This window comes from Cricetulus griseus, chromosome 2 (genome assembly GCF_003668045.3).
Source record: "Cricetulus griseus strain 17A/GY chromosome 2, alternate assembly CriGri-PICRH-1.0, whole genome shotgun sequence".
In the NCBI taxonomy this organism is placed as follows: Eukaryota; Metazoa; Chordata; class Mammalia; order Rodentia; family Cricetidae; genus Cricetulus; species Cricetulus griseus.
In genome coordinates, this window is record NC_048595.1 from 203,558,386 (window position 1) to 203,578,497 (window position 20,112).

Sequence of the window (20,112 nt, forward strand, 5' to 3'; positions counted from 1 at the left end):
AGATTTGTGCCTGGCAATCTCTGGGTGGATGCGTAGTTAGCATATCTGATGTGCAGGGAGTTGATTGAAGGGCCTTTGACTGGATCTTGCTTTGCTTTGCTTTGCACAAAACTAATTTCTGTCTCATCACAGGAACTTTATTGTGCTTTTTTGCATAAAAATTTAATCATTCTCATGGAAAGAGGTTAAATTGTACAGATTATCATTAATGTGCTTTGTTTGATATACCAAGAATTCTTTCATATCCCTTCAAGATAAAAGCTTCCTCCCTATTTTCTTTTCTGGAAACAGAAAATGACACAGTATATACACAGACTGAACTCCATGGTGCACTATTAGCATAGACCACTTTTATGTTCCAGCCAAAAACAAACATTTGAAAGCAGTTTGTTACCCAAAATGCCTTGAACTGAAGAGTCTATAAAATTAGACAGTTTGTGATCATTTTAGAAGCGAAAGTTTAGAAACTTTGCTCTCACTGGCTCCTTATAGTTTCAGTCTCCCTCCCCATCCCATCCATTCCTCTTTGGCACTCTTTGTGTCCTAAAACTAAAACCCAGGATTTGGACCAGCTTTGACCTCTAAGGGCCATCTGCCTCCAGTACTCTCTCTTAAGGCTCTGTGGATGGGTCACCAGCCATTGATGATGTCTTGAACCCAGCCTGGTGATTCCCAGAGAAAAGAGATCCACTGACCTGTAGAACCTGTAGACCTGTGTTAACAAATGGGTGGTGTTGTTTTAAGCCTTACTTTTTTTTTTTTTTTTGGTTTTTCGAGACAGGGTTTCTCTATGTAGCTTTGGAGCCTATCCTGGCACTCACTCTGGAGACCAGGCTGGCCTTGAACTCACAGAGATCCGACTGCCTCTGCCTCCCAAGTGCTGGGATTAAAGGCGTGTGCCACCAACACCCAGCTCTAAACCTTACTTTTTTGGATGACAATTTGTTATGTAGCAGTGGAAACCTAATCAATTGTCGAGTGGGTGTTTGTGTTTCTTTAGCTTTCCCTCTGAAATACATAGGCATACTTAAATCTCATAAAAAATAGATTTTATTTATTATCCCCCCATGTGTGTGCATGAGTATGATATGTGTATGTGAGTATGGTCATGTGCCATGTTACGTGTGTCACACCCAGGTTGCCAGGCTAGTACAGCAATTGCTATTATCCTTTGAACTATCTCCCCGGCTTCAAGCCTTTTTACTTTAACACCAAAGGAAAGAAATTGTCTGTCTACTTTATGTTTCCATTTATAAAGTGGGGAAGAATCCTTAGCTTCATATACAAAGAAGAATGAGTCTGCAGTGAGTGGGTTGACTTTGCTCCACACAGTGAGCCAGCATTTCCCTGTGAACAGCAGCACCAAAGCTGCCTCTTTGGGCCACAGCCCTTCCCTGGTTATAGTCCCTGATTCAAATGCCTCTTCTATTTTAAGTTGGTCAACTTGTGTGTTGGTTGCTTTGTAAAATTCTTGCAGAAGTAGAACTGCCTTGAAAGACAGTGGCAAATGGGTGAGAATGAATTGAGGCTAGTGCTGTGGTAACATGACTTACTGGGGCACCTAGTATGAATGCTTATCATTCATCATTTGAGATAGAAGGTAAGGGGATCGCATAACATATTAGAACCCCTGTTTATGATAACGGTCTGCCCAAGGGTAGGAAAGGGAACACTGGTAGGTAGGTTCTCCTAGACTTTCCTTGTAGTCCTTTATTCTCTCCTGAATATTGTGGGGTGGGGGTCACCGACTGAGTGATCTCATTAGGGTTAATGTGGAAGTGCTAGGAATTCTTTGCTATGGTTGAAGGGTGTCAGCACCCCTCACCCCCTTGCTGTGAGAATTATTTAGGCTTCTGGGTGTGCATGTGGATCCTCCATATTTGTCTAGGGTAAATGATGGAGAGGCTCCATCTATTTGTCCCCATGGGCCCTTCAGTGCCTCCCATGAGAACTTCTCTTTGCATATGTGACTTCTCTTGCAAATGGAGAGCTGAGGCTGGAGGCTTGCTTCTTTCACTGATTTTTGTTTCACAGGAAAAAAAAAAAAAAAAAGGAAAACCTGTCTGCAGGGCCTAGAATTCCCAATCCCTGTCTGCAATTCAATTCGCTAAAGGTTAATTTGAATTAATAAGCAAATACCTTACATGGGCTAAAGCCAGTTACCAAGAGTGAGCCTCATACCTTAATAATGATCCTGTGTTGCATAGCTGTGGGGAAGCCAGCTAGACTTTGTGTGAGTTACTCTGACCGGCATAGAGACCCTGTGGGGGATATGCAGAGTTTTTCAGTTCTTTGTCCAGGTAGACATCCCCCTGGCTGTGCTCTAGGATTCAGGTCCTCAGCTGAGCTGAACTCCCCTCTTGGATCCTGAATGACGATTTGAGCTAATTTGATTGCTTTCTTCCTGATACCTAGTAGCAATTGTTACAGGGTACGGGACAGCTAGTGTAGTGGTTGGAGACATTTTATGGGGAGACATGACTCAGAGGGCTATGAAGGAGGATTTTTGGAAAGACACTTAGGGGGTCTTCTTAGTGGCCGCTGTCTTCCAGGTAATGCAACTCATTTGTAAATGTCTAGTGCCACCGCCCTTCAGTGAGTACAGTCCAGCTGAGGAACATCGCTGCCCTGCCTCTCCCTGGATGCCCGCCGAGAAAACCCTTCTCTTTCTTTAGTATTCTAGCTACAGAATGCTCCCTAGTGTGTTTGTAGATGTGGTATGATGCTTGATTGTTTACTTGTCCATATTTAAATGACATTTGAGTAATACTTCAGAAATACTCTTCATGCAAATGTGGACGAACATCATCTAACTTTATAATTGCCCTTTTCTGTCTCACAGTACTGGCTGGATCCAGCAAAAACTCTTGCGGAACACAAGGAGCTAATCAACAGTAGGTATTTAATTTTTACTTTGGGGGAGGGTGACTTTGGCATGGTGAAATGTCTGTGATTAGTTTAGTGCCGGCGAGGGAACAGTAGGGCCAGGAAGTCATGCTTGGGCTGTGTGCTGTGAGACTCTCCACACTGGGGTGGGGGCTAATTCAATCAGATACTATTGAATGTGTCCAAACACCCTATCTTGGTTTTTAGCTGTGACTTTTCTAAGGAAGAGAGAGAGGAAACAGTTTATTCCTGGGTTATGGAGTGTTTTGTTATCATGACTCAGGGCATGTGACATGAAAAGTTTCTGAGACTTTGTGGAGAGAGGTCATTCCTTGTCAGGGGTTAGCTTTTAGAATGAACAAAATGAATTAATTAGGGGAGTTGGTGTAATTAAATACATATTCTTTAATCTTAATATCCATCCCCAAGGTTTTATTTATAAACACATGCACAAACTTAAGTATGCAAAAGAATAATCCTTTACAATTTTTTGTGGTAAAATTACATAAGTTAAAAACTTGAAACATTTTGTGTGTAATTCACTGACATTAAATAATTCATGTTTCTGTAACTGTCGTTGTCTGCATAATTGTTCCTTCTTTCAGATTGACCTCTGTAGCCAATGAGTCTTTTTGTTCAAATTGGGACTGTCAATCAGAACCTAGTGGGCCCTTCTGCCTTTAGGGACCCATGACTCCTATGTCTGCTGCCCTTTCTCTGTGATCATATCAGTTGTGTGAACTTTCATGGATCCTGGTACAGGAATGCAGCCACACCTCAGAAAGGAGCTAGAAACCCAGAATTGCAGGATTCTCAGGAGCGAGTACAGATTTTCTCAACACCAGCATCATTGTTAACATCTCCAGATTTCTACATTGTAGAAATCACCAAAGTTTATAAATTATAGCTCTGGCCCATTTGAACCAATTAAAAAATAACTATCAGAAACTCAGAAAAATTTCAGGAGTAATTATTTTAAAATAAATTTGACATAATAAAACATGTAAACTTTTTAGTGGAGCACAGTGGTTCATACCTGTAATCCTAGTAATATAGAGGCTGAGGCAGGGGGATTGCCAGAAGTTGAGGCCAGCTTGGGCTACATAGTGGTTCCAGGCCAGCCTACACTACAGAACAAGTTTCAAAAACAAGCAGACAAACACAGGGGCTGGAAAGATTGCTCAGTGACTAGCGCACTGACTGCTCTTCCAGAGAACCCAGGTTTGATTCCCACCACCTACATGATAGCTCATAACCTGTGTAACCCCAATTCCAGAAGATCCAGTCGTGCCTTCTGGTCTCCCTGGACACCAGACATACATGTGGTATACAGACATACATGTAGACAAAACACCCGTACACATAAAAAGAAGTAAGTCTTTAAAATATTTTAAGGCAAAAATTTGAAGCATGCCAAAGTTTCTGCTCAACTTATTAAGATATTCTATTTAAACAGCATTGTAGGAAGCAATATTTTTCCAAATGTAATAACGTTAAATGCTTGATGTATGTATAAAACACAATCTCATCTTAAGAAATATGTCATGAAAGACTTTTTATTTTATTTATGACGTGTTTTATAGTGAAGGAAAGCAGCATAGTCAGTATGAATAGCCATACAAATGGTTGCCATTTCTAGTCACCAAGATTCTCACAGGTAAATCTGGAATTACTTGCCCTAAACTAAGCAGAAATTATTATTATCATTAAGGCACTATGATAGGTAGATTGGGGAATTCCCAGTGTCTGGTTCCTACATTTTGTTGTTGTTGTTGTTGTTTGATAAAACAAAATGGTATTAGCTTCACTTTAAGGGTTTCCTAACATTGATCCCATTGAATGGATGGATTCCAGATACTGCTAAGTTAGTGGTTTGTTTCATCAGCATCTCATTTTTTAGTTAGTCAGAAAATGTCTGGCTAGAAGTATTCTTGCATGTAAATGACATTTCTAGGGCCGTAGATTTTTTCTCCTAGGCTCCAGATGAGAGTTTGCACTACAGGTCTGTTTTCCCAGACTGTAGAAGACAGTGCCCACACAGCACCAAATACTAAGAACTGGTAAGCTTTATTCACATTCCTGTGGTTTCAGGCAAGTTGTGCAACTCCCCAGAATTTCACCTGCTTTGTGGTGCTTTCCAGACTAGCCAAGAATGAAATATTCATCAATTGTTGTTGCTGCTCTTGTCGTTTGAGACAGGGTTTTACTATATATCCCTATCTGTCTTGGAACTTACTATGTACCAGACTGGTCTTGAACTCAGAGATGCACCCATCTCTGCCTCCTGAGTGCTGGGATTAAAGGATGCACCACCACACAGGGCAATATGAAGTGACACAAGCCCCTCTGTATGTGGGGGGAAAAGGCCAAAGCCCTTAAAGAAAATTAACTCAAGCTGAGTGTTTTTCATTGTGTGTTTTTCAAGTTTCTGCTTAGCTGCCCATGACTGGACACAGATGAAATGTCTGTGCTGGATGAATAGGGGTCATCTGTCATGTTCCACAGAACGAAAGCAGCTCTGGAGTCTATAGAATGCCTCTTCTCTTTGTGTGCATCTTAGCGGCATGCTGCCTCCTCCCTGCCCCCCTAGGTGACAGCCCAGCCGCCTGGGGACACAGGCAGAGTGTGATTGACACAGACCATCAGCCATAGGTGGACTTCCTGCCTCTTCTAAATATTTAATAGTCTTGCCTCCCTGGTGTCTGTGTTGAGGGGTATGTTTGTCAGAAATATGCATAAAATTCATATAAAAACCAAATATATGGAGTGCTGATAGGAAATTAGAGCAAAGGTTTTAAAATGTAGATTTAAAAAATCACTAAGTGGTAAGAAATAACTCATGAAGGCAGGCAGCGATGAAGGGAGAGGCATGGGCTTGCTCTTGATGTCCTGTGTGTGCAGTTAATAGGGCTTTGGGAGAGTACATAACATGGTTTGTATATTATAAATTAACTTTATTTTTATTGCTTGATCTAATTTGTTTCTTTCAGCATTTAAGTTCAACTTCACTTATTTAACTAAAAATGAAAGTAGATTTCATTTTTGTGTGGTGTCAGCTATTTTCACCGGGCACATGGCATGCTTTGTGTTTGTTGGGCAAAATAATCAATGGCAACACTGGCAATCAGTTGGAGCACCAAGTTAAAGAAAAAAAAAAAAAAAAACCTTTAAAACAAAGGCTATGGAGGTGGGAGGTAGAGACAAAAGGATCAGGCCTTCAGATCAACCTCAGCTGTATAGCAGGAAACCTGAGCTGCATGAGACCTTGCTTCAAGACAAAAACAAAGCATATTAGCTCAACTAATAGTTACTGCCAGCTTGGATGTTCAAGGTTTTAAGTGCAGACCACATCCATTCACTCTGAAATAAATGTTTCTAGGAACAGCATGCTGTAGTATAACAGTACCCAGGAGACCTCCAGATTCCTGCATGGTGTGTTGACTGTTTTACATTTACCTATGCAAATGCAATTCCAGGCTTTGCTTCTGAACTTTTAAAGTTTGTTTTTGTTGTCTATAGATTTTGCTCTTTTGTGTGTGGTAAATGGATAAGGAGTATCTTTTTCACATATGTGTGCATGTATTTTTCTATTTAGAATAGTTAACGGGGCTGGAGAGATGGTTTAGTGGTTAAGAGCACTGGCTGTCCTTACAGAGGTTTAATTCCTGGCACCCACGTAACAGCTCACCATAGTCTGTCTCCAGTTCCAGGGATCTGACTCCTTTTTCTGACCTCTGAAGGTGGCAGACACCCATACACCCACGTGGTATGCACACGTATATGAAGACAAACCCTCATACACATAAAAATAAATGAATTTTAAAAATCAGGATAGTTTAAGAACAAAGCAGATATTGTGCTATCACAGGACTTCTGTGATTATTATTTTTCTTAAGAAATGCACATGATTATAAAAATTTTAGCTACTCAGTGCACAGTGTACTACTACTCCCCAGCATTTGCCACAGTTCATACTGCCTTGTATATTTTTCCTGGGACAAAAAACATATATTAACTTTTTTTCCCTATGAGGTGCCAGGACTGTAGACTGGCGTCCCTCTGCACACCAGCACATACAGAATTCCACCTGTTTGAATATGCTGGGGCTGGTCCATTGTCCCATGGCTGTGACTCACTGACAGGGTCCCCTCTGCTGCTCAGCATATTTACAGCCTTTTGCAGAGAAGTCTACAAAAACTTCTTCTTGACAGTTGATGTGAGAAGTGGATGGCTTTAAAAGATCATTTATTTGTTAATATGCATTCTTGATGATGAAAATAACCTCTCCTTCCTGTCTACCTCCTTCCTTCAATAATAAATAACAGGAAAATTTAAGTTAATAAAAGTTGTGCATAGACTGTCCAATCAGATATAAGAACCAGTAACACTGTGGTATTTTGAGCCTTAACTGTTTTCTGTGTTTGTGTAAATGAAGGCGCACGTAGGATTCATTTCCTGCTTTCATTAATCTTGAACCATGTCTTTTCCATTTTGTGTTCTTGTATCTTTAGAGATGTTTTATAAATGTAATTATGTGTGTGTGTGTGTGTGTGTGTGTGTGTGTGAATGTGTGTGTGCATGTGTGCGTGTGTGTACATGTGGGTGCATGTGCCTACATGCAGAGACTAGAAGAGGATGTCAGGTGTCCCACTCTCTCATCCCGTCTTATTCCCTTGAGACAGGACCCCAATGGAACCAGGAGCTAGACTGGCAGTTAATATATGTTGTTTGTCCCAGGAAAAATACACAAGGAAGTATAAACTGTGACAAATGCTGGGAAGTAGCAGTATGCTGCAAATTGAGTAGCTAAAATTTTTATAATACTGTGCATTTCTTAAGGAAAATAATAATCAGAAAGCTCCAGAAACTCATCTGTCAGCCCTACACAGTAGCGGGGGGGGGGGGCGACAGGAATGTGTGCACCCACACCCAGCTTTTTGCACTGAAATTGGGATTTGAACTCAGATCCTCTTGTATGTATAGCAAATACTGTACCCACTGAGCCATCTCCCCAACCTCTAATTCTGTTTTTCCCTTAAGTAAAGAACCTTCCATTTTAGCAAACAGTTTAAATTCAAACTCATCAATGGTTTTTTTTAAAAGTATATAGAAGTTGGGCATGATGTCACATAAGGGTATTTTATTTCCAACACTGGGGACACCGAGGCAGGTGGATCTCTGTGAGTTCAAGACCATCATAGTCTACATGGCAGGTGCCAGCCAGGCCAGCCAGAATTACATAAAGACCCTAACACTCTCTCTCTCTCTCTCTCTCTCTCTCTCTCTCTCTCTCTCTCTCTCTCATACACACACACACACACACACACACACACACACAAATTATGTCAGTGGATACACCGTACACAATATACCTAAAGGCAATTGTAGTATTAATATTATTTGATGTGAGAATTTAAAGCTTAAAATATAATTTGTATGTAAATGAACTGTCAACTTCTTGAAATAGATGTTTTTCATATATAATGTGCTCTCCATATGTGAATATAATTCCTAATTGTGACATATTACAATGCAACTTTGATTATGATGTGAAATAAAATTAGTTTTTGCTTTTTTTTTTTTTTGAAGCTGGACCTCCATATACTTTGTATTTTGGTATTAAATTCTATGCCGAGGATCCATGTAAACTAAAAGAAGAAATAACCAGGTATAGTATTAACTATTGTTATTGTTGAGTAATGTGCTGTGTATGAAAGGCTGTATTAGAAGTGAATTACAAGTCGGGGTTAAATGTCTTATGTGTGTTGAGCAGTGTCTTGTCATGCACCTGCTTCGAAGACTAAGTTTTAGCCTTGCATGAGGCAGATCAATGCCCGACGATAGATGTGTTTGGAAAAGTGACAGGAGCCTGGGTGATACGATGACAGATTCTGCATGTGCTGTGATAGGATATTCCCTGTGATTGTTGAGCGTGCCTTTGGCCTTTGTGTGTGTGTAAGAGCAGTCATTTGATCTGCGGAGGGAGGGCTTTTGGTGCTAGTTTTATGTATACGAATGCACATTTGGAAAGCCAGTTATTCTCCTTTCATTAGTTGTAGCTGAAATATCTCAACTGTTTAGATATTTCATTTATCTTTTCAGGAAATGAAAAGATAATTACTTTAATATTAAAAAGGGAGAGAAAAGATCAGTATTATAATGTATTAGTTCACCTTTATCTCCAAAAACTGTATTTCAGTAAAGACAGAGTTACTCATTGGTATTGATTAGATCGATTACCAAAATAGTCCCTACAAGCGTTTGAAAGGGCCTTGTAAAGAGAAGGGGGGCATCAGTGTCCTGTTGAACTTAACTTGACCAGTGAACTGGCTGCAAAAACAAAAGCATTTGTCATAACTCAGATAGTTAATTTTTTAATGAACTTATATTGTGGACTGAAATAAAACTTTATACATTATGTGAAAAACTGGAAATCATATCAACAAAGATAGCTTGTTTTTTTTTCCCCTTTTATTCCACCCTTTTGTGTTTGCATATGCTTGCGTGTGTGTGCACGTGTGGAGGTCAGGGGTCAGGTGTCCTGCTCAGTCTTCATTTTTGTGACGAGGTCTCTGACCATGAAGCTCATTTGTTGGCTAGACTGGCCGGCTAGCGAGTCCCAGGGAAGTGTCTGCCTCTGTGACCCAGCGGGGGGGGGGGGGAGGTTGGAGGAAGGCACCATTGTGCCTGGCTTGTGATGTAGGTGCTCAGCATTTGAACTCAGGCTCTCATGCTTGCTCAGCAGCCCCTGCATCGACCTAGCCACCACCCCACCCCCTGTTGCACTCTTGTCTCTTTCAGTGCAGACTTTCTTTCCTCTTATTTTGGACTCACTGGGGTTTCCCATCCCACTCTGACCTGCCACATGCAGGCCTCATCTTTAGAACTGTGTGATGTCTGCCTCCACACGACCCACCTCAGTTTGCTCTGAAAAGCCGCACACACCCTTCTCGTGTAGCTCTGAGAGGAGAGGTATTTAAGTATCAGATCTCCACGGTGGTCACCAAGTCTAAGATCTGTAAAAATGCTTCAATATCTGTAACCCATTAGAGAGTGGCAAAGGGACGTTTTGTTTAAGAATGGTGCAAGTCCATCGTTTCCGATGACTCTGCCTCAAAAGACTTGTAAGTATTGGATGGCATGATATATGTTTGGAGATGTAAGTGGTTAATCGATGTGCATTCTTACTAGTCCACCCTGTGTTTGTCATGACAGTACAGTGCCGTTACACTTAAATAGTGTTAGCTTCCCATAATGTTTGGGTTAAGATAAGGGAAAAGACCAAAGGTTTATAATACATTGCTTTACCTGCATCTATCTTCTATTAATAGGGAATAGAAAATTTTCTTCAGAATCAACTAATGTTTATTCCCCAGAGTTTGTCAATTATAGCCATTTTCCCTCGGGTGTCTCACCAGATTGTACAAGAACTAGGTGATATAATTGACTTATAGATGGTGATTATGACTTTTTTCTCTTTGGTCTAAATCATAATTAAATGTAGGTAAACTACAGGCACATTTAATATGTGACCAGTATGTGCTAGCCTGAGGAAGATGCCATTGACTACTTGCATGTTTACATTGCTCCATAGACAGGTCTGTAATACAATAGACATGAAAAAGTGGACTGATTGAATAGAATAACTTTGATTATTTGGGGTGTGTGTGTGTGTGTGTGTGTGTGTGTGTGAGAGAGAGAGAGAGAGAGAGAGAGAGAGAGAGAGAGAGAGAGAGAGAGAGTTTGAGTGCAGTGCATCTGTCTGTATCATGGCATGTGTATGTATGAAAGGGTATCTCTCCAGTCTTTCTATTTCTGAGGCAGGTTATCTCTTGTTTGGGCTGCTGTGCTGTGCACTCTTGGCTTCCAGCATACCCTCCTGTCTCTGGCTCCCATCTTGTGGTAGTAATTCTGGGATTGTAGATACATGCTACCTCATCACTTGGCTGTTCAGGTGGATTCCAGAGATGGAACTCAAGGCACCAAGTTTTTGTTCAGCAAGTACTTTTACACACTGAGTCATCTCCCTGGCTGAAAGGTAAAACGAAACTCAAAAGCAAAATTCCTTTATATGCTATTAAAGGAAACTGTCTTGTGGCCAGTATTGGGAAGCCAGATTTCAGTGTTTTCAAGTTTAAGTTTCAGCTGAGCGTTGTGTCTCATGGCTTGGAATCCTAGCACTTGGGAAGCCGAAGCAGGAGGATTGCCACGAATTCAGAGTCAAAAGAGTAACCAGAAATCCCAAATAGAGTGATTCTCTTGATTCTATTCTTTGGAGCATTGTTCCATCCTACTCAGTATTGGTTTTTAAGTTTTACATAATTTTATATGAAATGTAAGATAAAGAAAACTTTTATGTATATAATCTTGCCTCTAACTGGTTTATGATTTTGAGAAAATTATGTAACTTTTTTTTAAAAAAAATCAGCTTTTTGTGTATATAACAATTACAGGATTCCTGTGTAAATAGATATCATACTATTTCATATATCTTGCTTGGACCTCTTTTACCATTCAGCCAGTTCTCTTCTGGTAAATGGGTTTTAGTATTTCTATAGAGAGATGATTGGAAGAATATAGTAAGTTAAAATATGCATAGTACTGATTCCAGTGCAAACAGTGTAAATGTTCAGTAATTGGTAGGGTAGCTGAAGTGGAGAAAATGACAGTTTTTTTTTTCATTTGTTGCTTCAAGAAATAGAAAAAGATCAATGTGGAGCCCTGAGTTGGGCTTTCCAGGCTTATCAAACTAATTTTTTTGTGATAGTAAAGCTTTTACTTCTTTTTTTTTTTACATGCTAATTCCAGTTCCACCTCTGTCCCCTCCTCCTGTTCCCCCCACCTTCCCCTCCCTCACCCCTGCTTTTGTTCCTCAGAGAAGAAGGTAAGGCCTCCCAGGAGGAGACAGTGAAGTCTGTCCCATCACCATGTTGAGGCAGGACCACCCTCCGCTCCCCCCCCCCACACACACACTGTGCCTAGGCTGAGCAAGGTATCTCTCCATAGGAAATGGACTCCAAAAGGCCAGTTCATGCATTTGGGATAGATCTTGGTCCCATTACCAGTGGCCCCACAAACTGCCCGTAGGCTTATCAAACTATTAATCAGAACCTTTTTGGCCGTATGTGTTCATTTAGCTGTGAGTCACCAGACCATAGTCCTGTAGCCATCTGTATGTTAAAACTGGATATACCCACTTGGTTCATTCTCCATTCTGTAGCTGCATGCAGGACCACGCTCCCTGTGACCATGTGACCCAGTAAAGGCCTAGCTCCCATCAGTTCCGTGTGGTGATTTTCCTGTGAACTTAAAAGAAGGAGGGCAGTCCTCTCCCTCTGGAAAGGTGCTCCTGAGCTTAAGCAGACTGGAAGGAGGATGAATGTGAATGAGGCAGACCAGGTTTTAAGCATTCAAGGGTCCCGGGTTAGGGAGGGAGAGGAGGGTGTTGTTACAGCTGCACTCTCACTTATTTTATGACTGAATGTGGATGCCAGGGATGGTTTTCCATTGTTCCCAGGTTTCTCTCACATGGGCACCTGAGACCAGTGTGCCAGCTCCTGCAGCAGCCAGTTAGGGAGGTTTTGCCTTAAGCCTGCAGAGGCATTCCAGTTTGATAGCTGTCTTCTGGGAATGACCAGTGTGGCCTCTAGCATTTGGATTTCCTCATAGGGCTGTAGCTGTAGGCAGTTGGAGAAGAGATTTATCACAGATGGTTTCTAGAATCCATTTATTTTTCTTGTCTTTGCCTCTCCCAGTGACATTGAACATCACCTTACAAAAAGGAAGGGAAATTACAGGGCAGCCTGAAGGATGCAGGTGTGTGTGTGTGGGCACGGTAGTGACAGCAGCTGGATATGGTGTGCTGGTTTGTGATGCTGCCTCATAAACCCACTGCCTTTTCTCTTCCCAGTGGGGACAGAAGCCTGGATGGTCTAATCAGAGTCACAAAACCCCGTGTGTGTGTGTGTGTGTGTGTGTGTGTGTGTGTGTGTGTGTGTGTGTGTGTGTGTGTGCGCGCGCGCGTGTGCGCGTGCTCACGCCTGTGTGTAGACCAGAGATTAGCCTTGGGTATTACTCCTCAGGCACTGTCCACCTTGAATTTAGAGACAGGTTCTCTCACTAGCCTGATTAGTTAGGCTAGGCTGATTTGCTGGAGAACTCCAGGAATTTGCTCTTCTCTGCCTCCTGAAAGCTGGTTATAAGCACACCACAGTGTCTGATATTTTAAATGCAGGTTCCTGGGATCAAACTCTGCTTGTACAGTGAGCACATTACCAGCAGAGCCATCCCCCAGCTCACATAGAATCTCTTGATTGGGAGAGAGGTCTGGGATCCAAGTTCTTGGACTATAGTTCTGTTTCTGCTGATTAACTAGCTGTGAGATCTTGGGCACTTAGCTCATCTTAGAGTGAAGATAGCAGTGCTGACCTCATTTTTTCTAGGTTATTGTATGTAAAATACAAAGAATGTGTTATAGTCTTTACATGGTTGCAAAACACTTCTTGGCACTATGATTATAAAAAGTATCACGGAATGAGTAGAGCTGAAACAATGAGCAAGGTCTTGATAAGTGGGAAGATAAATAGAAATATACTACAATGTTGATTTTGTCTGGTACACATGATTTGGAGTCTTGTAGATGATATGTATAATACAGGTAGGATCCTTGTAATTTCTTCCTCTTGAGAATGGCATTCATTGAAGTACTGACAGTGGCAGTACTGGTGATGGTGACATTATATTTAATCTTCTCATTGACACCATGAGTTGTTACTAACCTTTCCCAATCCCAAGAGCTGAGAGGTGACTGGCCTTTAAGGAAACTAAGTAGCATGGAAAGGCTACAGATGTATGGAGCAGTGGAGCCACTGTGCAAGCCGGAAGGTCTTCCGTGAGGCTTCAGTAACTCAGTGAGGCCATATGAAGTGCCTTGGTTGGTGCCCTCCCTGTTTATTCAGTAGACTCCTCACAGAGGGGTGGGAGTGGCTTGCTTTTTTTTTTTTTTTTTTTTTTTTTTAAGTAAGGATGATTGGGTTTTCTCTTGCTGGTCAGGGCCTGAAGCTTCAAGTCTGAGCAGCATCAGAGATTGTTAATCTCCTTTTTCCATTTCTCTTTTAGATATCAGTTTTTCTTACAGGTGAAGCAAGATGCCCTTCAGGGCCGGCTGCCCTGCCCTGTCAACATTGCTGCTCAGCTAGGAGCATATGCCATCCAGGGTAGGTTCCACTTAAGTATATTTGCTTCAGAAATGCTTGGAGAAAATATTGGAATTTTTTCACATGTAATTTTATTTTCTGGGCATATTTCAAATTTGGTGTGGGAACAATCAGATAGCCTGGTTTTTGTTCTCGAGACACTAGTAGATTAGATGTTAGATTAGAATAAGTATCCCAGGTAGAATGTCAACTAGATGAACTGGGTTGGCCTTAGATGATTATTACAGGAAGAAGTTGATCAGAATGTTCTGGTTTTGTTCTGCTTCTTTGTGCTAATGGTGGAAGGACAGACCTAGGACTGTAGTGTGCTTCTGGGAGCATCACATGTAGCATGGTTGCTCTGAATGCTGTGCTTGCTCTGGTTTCACTGTCTGAGCGGATATATTGGGATCATCACCAGTGTTCCTAGAATACATATCCTAAGCTCTAGTAGCTATATTTCTCAGAATTGCATACTCATTATATTTCATATACACTGATAAGAATAATTGAAAGAAAATAATGAGAGACTCTGTGGGGAAGCAGAAAGACGTTCATTTTCTAAATCCTAATTTGTTTATACCACACCCATGTCTTTAGAGAAGTATTTTTTAGTAATGTTTTAGCAAAGTTATTAGTAGTTAACTACATCAATAAATCCATAAGGCATTTGAAGAAATATGTTTAAGCATGCTAGAAAAATTCCTTTATTTTTGGAAGCATTTCCCTAAAATGCCCTTACCTGTGATAGTTAAGGCAAAAACTATATGAATAAAATTGCATTTTGTTTTCCAGCCGAACTTGGAGATCATGACCCTTATAAGCATACTGCAGGGTACGTGTCAGAGTACCGGTTTGTTCCTGACCAGAAGGAGGAGCTGGAAGAAGCCATAGAACGGATCCATAAGACTCTAATGTAGGATCATACTTCATGTTATGTCAGCCATCATCATTGTTGGCTAAGACAGTCATAGCGTGTTTCCATCGATAAGTTCACCTGTGCCCCGAATGCTCTTTTTCTTTTGCTTCTTTTATAATAATAAATGCTCATTGAAAATACCAGCTATCCACTCTTGATATCCACAGAGCAGAGATTTCTCCTGTGAACAAAGCCCATTCCGTTACTAAGAAATGTATTAGTAAAGTGTGTACACCTCAGTATCAAATTTTATTATGTATCATATTTTAAATATTTTTAATTATGGAATTGCTGATAATATCCCATGGAAATCTTTTTCTCTTTGGTGAGCAAATTAAATGACTAGACCATGGTAGTTGCTTTTTATTTTATTGATTATTAACTTAGAGTAGACTTTAATTCTTTTTAGACAACATGTATTTTTATTTTCATTAACAAATAAAATTTGTTATATTTATTATATACAGAATATATTTTTTAAAAGTCTGTGACCTTGTGAATGGCTAAATTGAACCAAATAGCACATAGTTTACCTCACATATGTTATCACACCTTTCTGCCATTACAAGCCGATGTGTACATTATTGTTGTTCACAGGTAAGGTAAATTTAGATGAATTGATTCTACCTTTTAATTTTTATGCCCAAATTCTTTCATTAGAAACCTTGTATCCCAGAATAAAATTTTTAAAAAGAGAAAAAAAAAGAAAATACCAGCTATCTAAATAATATAAAGACCAATACCTAAAGACACCACAGTTTTGGTTAATGACCTCTGACCTCTCCTCTCTATATAATTTCCATAGAGAAAATTGAATTTTTTATAGATTTATGTTTTGTGATTTTACACAGGTAGAGCCATTCTGTAAGAGCTAGGTTTTGTAGTTTTTTTTCCCCATTACTACTATCTTGTGAAATCCTAAACAGGCATTTGTGTATTTAATACTTGCCCTCTGGTAAGTATGTACATCTTTAGAATTAGAAGCAGAAAAGCCTGCCTAGGCCATAGCAGTGAGTTCTGTGCTCTTGAAGACACTAGTGTGGAGCTTCTGCAGTTATTATGCTAACCCTGCACGCACCTTGAGAGTCCACATGCTCCTCTGGGAAGATTTGCAGTTAATAGCCCAGAGCATTGAAGTTATAATTTAATTGTAGTTATTTTGGTTAAATCCTCTATAGTGATTAACTTCGCTTTTTTTTTTTTTTTTTTTTTTACTTCTTGTGTAACATTCCCCTTTGAATATACTTGGTTTCAGATCTATTATAGTTAAGAAAAAAATGTAGAATTAATCTGCTCAACAAAAATGTTTGCTGAGTGGATCTGCCTCAGTGGGTAGAGGCAGAAGTGAGTTGCTGAATAGCAATCAGAGGGGCCGACTCTCCATCTTGGATTAGCATGCACTAGGATGCTCTGTGGCCTGAAAATAGAATCCTTCATTTTAAGGCTTTGCTGAAGTGGATGCTAACAAGAGAGAGCTTGTTACACATTATAAAGGGCAGTGTGTTTGGCACGGTCTGCGAATACTAATTCTATTAAGAGTTTCAAAGTACAACTATATTTTGAAATTATGGGTCTTTGGATAAAAGGTCTTTGTACATGTTTTATGTGATAGTGTGGCCAGTTATCTTTTTTTCTAAGAATAAAGCATGATCAAAACTCGGTAGTTTTCTTATGACCAATTTACAAAGAACATTCTTCTAGGCTTTCATCTAAGCGCACAGGGGCTGAAGTGACGGAATGCATCAGAGAACGAGTCTCAATTTTTAGAATTCTCCATTCTTAGTAGCTTTTATCTTTTGTTAGCCATCAGCCCCCCCACACACACACTACCCCCCCCATTCGTCCATGGAGATTTCTGGCAGATGCTCACCCTCATTAAGAGCAAATGGCGTTCACTGGATAGTAAGTAGCACCAGTGAAGGCTGTAGGAAAATTTCTAAACTCATTTATTAAAAACCACAAGCACTTTACGGTTCCTGTGTGTTAACTAATGTGCTTCCAAACCGCACCTGTGCTCAGGGGCTGTTGGTGTGACCCCTGCCATGTAGTGGGGTCCTGCCACTCCTTGCCTGGTGTGGTGCCAGCTCCTGTTGCTTCTGACACACAGCTGCTGGTGCTGGTGCGTGGTGACATTTTGCTCCTTGGGAAGTGGCTGCTTTTTAATTTGAATGCTTATAGTCTCAATAATCTCTCTGGGAGCTTTGGAAACTGAGAAGTTTTAATACATACCGAGAATTTGGGAATAGACCATAATGAGCAGAAATGGGCTTGGTAAATGAAATTAACTTAATATAATTATTAACTTCTTGTCACCCAAGTTCTCCCTCCAGTCCAAAGCCTTATCTTCTACATCAGTGCAGGGTCTTGATTCTCTAGTGAACACACTGAAGCCTCCTCCTCTCTCTAAGTGGAGTAGCTTAGAGTGAAAAAAAATCTGTTTGTCTTCTGGGTTTAGGGGCCAGGCTCCCGCTGAGGCTGAGCTGAATTACTTGAGGACTGCTAAATCCCTGGAGATGTACGGTGTTGACCTCCACCCTGTCTATGTGAGTAACAGTTAATTAATGCAAAACATTTTAGGCTGATGACATTTTGTTAAAAAGTCAGACTCCCAAAAGGGAAAACTGCTGTCCTGTCCCCTTGTGTAGCAAGCAGATAATACTTCCTCCTGTGCTTCTCAGACTCAAAGCAGCTCTTACTGGGATCAAACCCTAATGAGTTTTGCATAAAAGCCTGTGATTATACTTCCACATGTAGAAAACATGGGCCTGCAAACACAATCTGGGTAAGAGTTCCAAAGGGCTTAGCTAAATGTCAAAACAGTTTAAAATCAGTTTATAATTGATGATATTGGATAGAAAATAGGAGGACTTTCTAAAAATAGTTTGTTTTTTTGCTTTTTTTTTTTAATGGAAGAAAAAAGTAAAGCTCCTTGCCAGGTAAAGTAGGTGTTGGGCAACAGTCCTGGTGTGTGGCTGGTGGATCTAGGTTGATGGACAGTATTCTGTCAACAGGAGAGTGATCACATGGATGGAAATGTTTCTGCCAGTTTTCTTCAGTAGCTATGGAAACCTGCCAGCTATTGTCAGTGAGCATAAGTGAGATCCACATTAGTGTTCCAGAGCCAGGCCCCACCCTCTCAGACATTTCTCTTTATCACTTTCATATTTTCATTCCTGCATTCATTTCATAGCATATCTTTAGCTAACTAGTGTTTTCTGAAACAAGAAACCTGAAATACTTCTCAGTCAGTTATTCAGGGTCTTGACGTGTAGCCGGGACTGGCTTGAACTCTTTACCTGTGGAGTGCTGAAATTCCAGGCACCTGTCCTTGTTCCTGGTTCATATTACTCTTACAGTTAGAAGCATCCTTGAGTACCTGTTTAATAATGTGATAATGGAAATTACAGACCCCGAGAATCTAAGAGTCCCCTGATAATAGATGCTGGTCTCATTAGAGAATGAGACATTGCCGACTTTAAGAACACCTGTAAGATCTGGGTAGCACAGTTCTGTTATCTCAGCACTGTCTCCCAGGTGGAGGCTGACAGTCTCACATTTCAGACAAGCCTGGACCACGTAGAAAGAAATGAAAGAAGAAGCTGGGCGATGGTGGCACATGCCTTTAGTTCCAGCACTCAGGAGGCAGAGACAGGTAGATCTTAGTGAGATTGAGGCCAGCCTGATCTACAGATCGAGTTCCAGGACAGCCTCCAAAGCTACAGAGAAACCCTGTCTCGGGAAAAAAAGAAAGAAAGAAAGAAAGAAAGAAAGAAAGAAAGAAAGAAAGAAAGAAAGGAAGGAAGGAAAGGAAGGAAGGAAAAAGAAGGAAGGAGGAAGGTATCTTTAAAACTCCATGAAGTAGTTGTGTTCTCTACTGGCCTCTTGGTAGGTTTGGGGTGTTTAAAAATACACCCCCCAGGAAATGAATAAAGGCTTCTTCAAAGTGCTTTTAGTAATGCTCATCTTAATTCCTAATCAGGTTTTCTGGTTTTGGGTGGTGGTGGTAAGAATCTGTGGGAAACAACCCCGATCTGTTAGGTCTCCATCCCTCTGAGGATGGTTCCTAGTGGTGAAGGTTGACAGCTACTGGGTTTTTTGGGAGCAGTGTCTTCTGCTTGCAGACCGGTCAGAGGACAGCTCTGTGCATGTTCTTGGCACCCTCCTGGCCTGTGGCTCTGTCATTTCAGGGTCCTCTTTTATTTCTTGAGATTTGTCCCTACCTGGAAATGAATGTTCTCCAGGATTTATGAGAGGGGTTCACACTTCTCAATTTTTGAGCAGTCTTAAAGTTACAAGTGGAGGTAGGAAGGACCATGGTAGACCTCAGGAAACTGAAACCTCTGTCTGCAGGCAGCTGCCTGAAATTTCTCATGAGGCTTGTTACACTAGTAAACTGGGCCTAGCTTTACCTACATCAGAGAGCAAAACCGAGACAAACTATTTGAAAGCAAACTTGGTAGAAGTCAGTGGGTCTCAGGGTGTGGCTACAAAATTGCTTGAAACCCCTGTGTGTTTTGGCACTCGGCCTCTGTCACTGGAGATTCTGAGGTAAGTGATTTGGTGGCTCATCCTCATCAGTACTTTATAGGCTGCATGGTGATTCCACCTGGGCTTAAGCACCACTGCATACGTAGCATTGGACTGATTGTCATTCCTGCTTCTTTTGATGAACTGAAGCCACTAGTGTTGATTGATGCTTAGAGAAGGATTCTTAAGGACTGGGGAGGAGAAGAGCATCAAATTAGTTTCTATTACGGTTCAGCTACTTTTTTGGTTTAATGTCTTTCAAAACTTAAATCCAATATTAGTTATATTTTAATTATTTTACAATATAATTATTGTCAATTGTATAAACTGTTCTAACAAATTATGTGTGTATGGCCAGTTACAGTTTTACCTGGAACTTCTTTAGTTATAAATTAATGGTCCTAGGAATATATGTGTTTGCTTGTTTGTTTTTTCAGGGAGAAAACAAGTCTGAGTATTTCTTAGGATTAACTCCAGTGGGTGTTGTTGTCTATAAGAATAAAAAGCAAGTGGGGAAGTATTTCTGGTAAGTTTAACCTGGGGACAGAATTAGTGTAAAGTTGTGTACTATATACATTGGGCTTG

At 40.7% G+C, this 20,112-nt stretch overlaps 1 protein-coding gene across 4 annotated transcripts in view; it reads left to right on the forward strand.

The window, feature by feature from the left end:
* The window catches only part of Epb41l4a (erythrocyte membrane protein band 4.1 like 4A), a 203,473-nt gene that overhangs the window by 107,760 nt on the left and 75,601 nt on the right, over positions 1-20,112 (forward strand). For all 4 annotated transcript variants that reach the window (XM_027400694.2, XM_035440209.1, XM_027400695.2 and 1 more), the window contains 6 exons: positions 2,843-2,894; positions 8,476-8,554; positions 14,005-14,102; positions 14,877-14,997; positions 17,456-17,543; positions 19,965-20,053. In XM_027400694.2, coding sequence (XP_027256495.1) covers positions 2,843-2,894; positions 8,476-8,554; positions 14,005-14,102; positions 14,877-14,997; positions 17,456-17,543; positions 19,965-20,053 — 527 coding nt within the window. The remainder of the gene's footprint in view (positions 1-2,842; positions 2,895-8,475; positions 8,555-14,004; positions 14,103-14,876; positions 14,998-17,455; positions 17,544-19,964; positions 20,054-20,112) is intronic.